This window comes from Piliocolobus tephrosceles, chromosome 4 (assembly GCF_002776525.5).
Source record: "Piliocolobus tephrosceles isolate RC106 chromosome 4, ASM277652v3, whole genome shotgun sequence".
Lineage (NCBI taxonomy): Eukaryota > Metazoa > Chordata > Mammalia > Primates > Cercopithecidae > Piliocolobus > Piliocolobus tephrosceles.
Genome location: NC_045437.1, coordinates 47,606,249 through 47,611,261, shown reverse-complemented (window position 1 = coordinate 47,611,261; position 5,013 = coordinate 47,606,249). Strand labels below are relative to the sequence as shown.

The 5,013-nt window shown below is 47.2% G+C and overlaps 1 protein-coding gene across 2 annotated transcripts; it reads left to right on the top strand.

Annotated features, from left to right (window-relative positions):
* Nucleotides 1-453: 453 nt before the first annotated feature.
* On the top strand, nucleotides 454-2,432 carry TMEM174 (transmembrane protein 174). Of its 2 annotated transcripts, none has more exons than XM_023207888.1 (2): nucleotides 454-1,125; nucleotides 1,311-2,432. In XM_023207888.1, exons 1-2 carry the CDS (start codon nucleotides 495-497, stop codon nucleotides 1,334-1,336), a joined length of 657 nt encoding a protein of 218 aa, XP_023063656.1. In that variant the 5' UTR covers nucleotides 454-494; the 3' UTR covers nucleotides 1,337-2,432. The 2 variants fall into 2 exon arrangements, with proteins under 2 accessions (XP_023063656.1, XP_023063654.1); XM_023207886.1 differs by having other exon boundaries at nucleotides 454-1,120; nucleotides 1,311-1,961.
* Nucleotides 2,433-5,013: the final 2,581 nt, after the last annotated feature.

Sequence of the window (5,013 nt, the reverse complement as noted above, 5' to 3'; positions counted from 1 at the left end):
CAAAAAATTTTAAAAATTAGCTGAGCATTGTGATGTGTGCCTGTAGTCCTGGCTACTGGAGAGGATGAAGTGAGAGGATCGCTTGACCCAGGAGGTTGAGGCTGCAGTGAGCTATGATTGTGCCACTGCATTCCAGCTGGGTGACAGAGAGAGACCCACGCTCTAAAAAAAAAAAAAGAAAGAAAGAAAAAGAAAAGAAAAAGAAAGATGGACTCAATAAGTTAATTTTTGAATGTGTGAATGAATGAATGTGAATTAGAGAGACAGCTTGTCATTGACTTGCAAAACAGAGACCTCCACTTGTTGACAATACATGAGAAAACTTCAGGCTTCATTTCTCAGACCTTTATTCTTCTAAACAAGGTCCAGCCCTCTGTGTGTTACACCCTGTTAAGCACAAGCCCTGAGTTCTTCTATAACTAATTTAGACCTGTGATTCCTTGGCTTTCACAATCCTCTCCGCTCTAAGAAGCAGGGTGAGCCCACGAGGAGCAATGGAACAGGGCAGCGGCCGCTTGGAGGACTTCCCTGTCAATGTGTTTTCCGTCACTCCTTACACACCCAGCACCGCTGACATCCAGGTGTCCGATGACGACAAGGCTGGGGCCACCTTGCTCTTCTCAGGCATCTTTCTGGGGCTGGTGGGGATCACATTCACTGTCATGGGCTGGATCAAATACCAAGGTGTCTCCCACTTTGAATGGACCCAGCTCCTTGGGCCCGTCCTGCTGTCGGTTGGGGTGACATTCATCCTGATTGCTGTGTGCAAGTTCAAAATGCTCTCCTGCCAGTTGTGCAAAGAAAGTGAGGAAAGGGTCCCGGACTCGGAACAGACACCAGGAGGACCATCATTTGTTTTCACTGGCATCAACCAACCCATCACCTTCCATGGGGCCACTGTGGTGCAGTACATCCCTCCTCCTTATGGTTCTCCAGAGCCTATGGGGATAAATACCAGCTACCTGCAGTCTGTGGTGAGCCCCTGTGGCCTCATAACCCCTGGAGGGGCAGCAGCCGCCATGCCGAGTCCTCCTCAATACTACACCATCTACCCTCAAGATAACTCTGCATTTGTGATTGATGAGGGCTGTCCTTCTTTCGCGGATGGTGGAAATCACAGGTATGGCGTGTCTACTGGGGGAATGCACTGCTTCTAGCCATCTCCATCGTGATCTGTGGCTGTTTGGTCCATGAATAAGGTGTTGGGAGACTGTGAATCCCTGCTTAGCCTGTTGCCCAGGATGGCAGCCTTAGTTCTGTGAATGGTGCTTTGGACCATAACGTACCTGTGTTTTCTGCTCACATTTCAGGCCCAGTCCTGATGCTGACCAGGTAGAAGAGACACAGCTGGAAGAGGAGGCCTGTGCCTGCTTCTCTCCTCCCTCTTATGAAGAAATATACTCTCTGCCCCGCTAGAGACTATTCTGATATAATAATACAATGCTCAGCTCAGGGAGCAAGAGTTTCCGTCATTGTTACCTGACAACCATGGTGTTCTATGTTGCAAACTTCAGAAGCTACAGCAGCGCCCAGGCAGCCTGACAGACATCATTCAAAGGGGGAAAGGGGAAGTGGGAGGTGCAATGTCTCAGACTGGTAAAAATTAGGCTGGCCCGAGGCAATTTTTCTCTGGAACAGTTTCAAATTCCCTCGGGTAAGAAATCTCCTGTGTAAGGCTCAGGAACGGGAATTTCACTTTTTCATTCCCCACCCTCCCCCTTCCCTGTAGGAAGGCATTGGTGGCTCAATTTTAACCCCAGCAGCCAACAGAAAAATCATGACTTCTGAGACTTTGGGAGTTTCCACAGAGGCGAGAGTTGGTGGGAAGGAAGCAGGGAAGAGAAAGCAGGCCCAGCTGGAGATTTCCCCATGGCTGTCCTTGGCCCCAAAGCAGACTCACTAATCCCAAACAACTCAGCTGCCATCTGGCCTCTCTGAGGACTCTGGGTACCTTAAAGGCTGTAAAACAAAACAAAACAAAAACATCAAACCAATGAAATAAAATAAAGCATGTCTCCTGCTAGAATAGTATTGGATACCTGGCTAAATTACACAAAATAGACCGTAGTAGGATAACGCTGTGAATAAATCCTTCCCTGATCACTGAGTCACAGTGACCCCTGGCTGCTGCTGTTCTCTTCTGCAAGGTTGAAGTTTGACTTGTGATGTACATGGGTGGGCTCTTGGTCCACCCCAGGCTGGGGCCTGCGCCAGGCATGAACTAACTGGGCCCAGCGGCTGACAGAACACAGGACTTTCCAAAGTACCCGTAGGTCTGTGGAGCGAGACAGAGCAGAGTTGCCATGTCAACACATGGGGAATGATATGACAGAAACAATCTTTATGACTAAAAGAAACTCATCTTCTTCATTAAAATCTTTGGTGTCCTTAATCTCTCTGAATTTGGCTGTGTAATAAACGACTGGAACTGACTCACAGACTTCAGAAGAGACAGTTTAAAACCATTAGGTTTTAAAAGAAAATATTTGCTTTGGGCTTCAAAGGCAATGCTACTCAAGGTAAGGGTGGCACATCCCAAAAGATGTGCCACATAGAATGTAGCAATTCTTTAAAAAATGTTGAAAGCATGTTTGTATATGGAGCGACTTTTACTAATTTTGATCAGAAGTATCTGGCTTTCAAAGGATATGAGTGAAGTAAGCTTGGTATATTATTGTTGTTATTTACGTTATATCTTAGGGACAAAGTCTTTTCACATCCACTTTCATGTCTGATGATAGGTGATAGGTGGAAATGATTTCATTTACAGAAACTAGCTTTATGTTCAACAGATCCCTGAGACACTGGTCCCTAGCTGAGGGCCACTGGTTTTGGAGAAGAAGTTTGGTGACAAGGACCAGACTGAGCATCACCAGTGTCATGCTGACCAACAGATGACACTTTGGGCCCCTCATGCCACCCTTATCTTGAGTGCTTCTTTCGCTGTCTCCCCCCAACCCCTGCCATCCTCACCCACCCCATAATTTTATGTTCATAAATTTGGGCTACAATGAACATCAAAAGTAGCTCATAAAAGAAAACCTTGTTAGGGAAGTACACCCCCATGTGCAGCTGGGGAGGGCAGGGCAGCCAGTTTGTCTTGGAGATACCTGGAGTCAGATATGCAGGGAGGTGGCCTGGAGGGTTGGGATGGTTAGTTTCAGGCACCAGCAATTCCTGTTCCAAGACAGAGGGAAAAATGCTAACATAGAGGTCATTTATGCTTTCAAAGAGAGGGCTTCAGGGCTAATGACTTCAGGAGCTCCAGGTAGGAGTAGGGTCTGCAGCAATCAGGGATCAGAAAACGGGAATTTGTTCATTAGTGCAACATTTATTTATTGAGCATCTACTCTGTGTCTGGTCTGGGTCCATCAAACGGAAACGTAACTGAAAAATTTCACCAACAAGAGAGCATACATGGATCTGCCCTTGCAGAGCCTCTAGTTTAGTAGTCTAGTGGGGGAGAAAGATACGGATTCATTATCTGTATTAATCGTCTATTAATTATTCTCTGACACCACTGAGAAGTCCTGTGGCCCTAAGAGGGATTTGGACTCATAAAGGGTCATGAGGCTTGCTTGGGGAAGTGAAGTCAGGGTCATTGCCTTGCATAATCCCAGGGAGCACTGTTCACAGGGACATCTAAGTGACAGGTGTCTGTGGACCTGTGGAGACTGTGCTAGGAGCTAAAAGAACAGTGGCTGTCTACTAGACAAAGAGGAGAGGGCAAGAGGGAGGGGCCTGGTAGAGCCCCACGTGGGAGGCAGTATTAGGAGGCATTTAGCAGGCTGTGTCAACCTTTTTATTTTTCTACTGCCACAACCCTCAAACAGAGGTGCCCTCCAGTAACCAAGAAATTACACCCACCAATTTTCTTGTTTTGAGACAACCACTCACGCTATTTCTTTATTTGGGAATTTCAGGGGCCAACCCGATGGGAAGCCCACTGAGTGGCTCCTAAACTCTCCCTTGCTACGTCTCTGACCAGCAGGACACATTCCCGACAGAGTTTCTGGTTTGTTGTCCAGATATTGGCCTTTTATCATTCCTCCACTCAGTATCTCATCAGGGGTGAACCATGGGAAACTATGATCCGGGGACACTGATTGGAGTCCAGCTCCTGGCTATGCTCTTTTCCCTTAGATTATCAGTGGAGGAAGCAGCTCTGGCTTGGAGTGGGTGCCTGAAGGTTTGGTGTCCAAGCCAGAACCCACAGGGCCTGGTCAACCTTGTCAGTCTTATCAAACATTTTAGGCTTTGTTTAAAGAGCAGTTGGGAAGCCATGAAAGTGTTTTTCTGAAGAGGGAGCTGCGATCAGATTTTGCACATTGACTGGTTAGAGCAAGACCCAGAGGGCATGTGCAGGTATAACATTCACTTTGTTGGTGACATTCAGAGCTAAGTGACCAGAATATTGGGAGCCATTCTTCCCCTCTCCTCCATCCTCAGCCTGCAGAGGGGCCATGTGGTGGGCATGCTCTGGGGATCTACAGAGAATTAAAAATAAAGTTAAAAGGTCTTGTTGATTACAGGAAAAGAGTTTTTTCTTTTCTTTCTTTTCTTTTTTTGAGATGCAGTTTCGCTCTTGTCCAGGCTGGAGTGCAATGATGCGATATCAACTCACTGCAACCTCTGCCTCCCGGGTTCAAATGATTTTCCTGCCTCAGCCTCCCGAGTAGCTGGGATTACAGACACGCACCACCACACCCGGCTAATTTTGTATTTTTAGTAGAGACAGGGCTTCTCCATGTAGGTCAGGCTGGTCTCGAACTCCCAACCTCAGGTGATCCGCCTGCCTCAGCCTCCCAAAGTGCTAGGATTACAGGTGTGAGCCACTGCACCCAGCCACGAGTTTCTTAAGAACTTGTTATCTCCTGGGAGCACTTTGGGCTGGGTCTTTTGGCTAGAGTGACTGATAACAGCTGATGGTTTTGATGGAGCAGGAAAGGGATCATCCAGGTTTGAGAAACAAGGCTCAGACACCAAGGGGAAGAAGATTTCACAAAGCTCTTA

Bases quoted from the DNA above. Each gene is read 5' to 3' on its own strand.
- TMEM174 (XM_023207886.1), top strand. From the start codon at position 495: ATGGAACAGGGCAGCGGCCGCTTGGAGGACTTCCCTGTCAATGTGTTT. The intron at 1,121-1,310 runs GTATGGCGTGTC...CTCACATTTCAG, and splicing joins GCGGATGGTGGAAATCACAG to GCCCAGTCCTGATGCTGACC.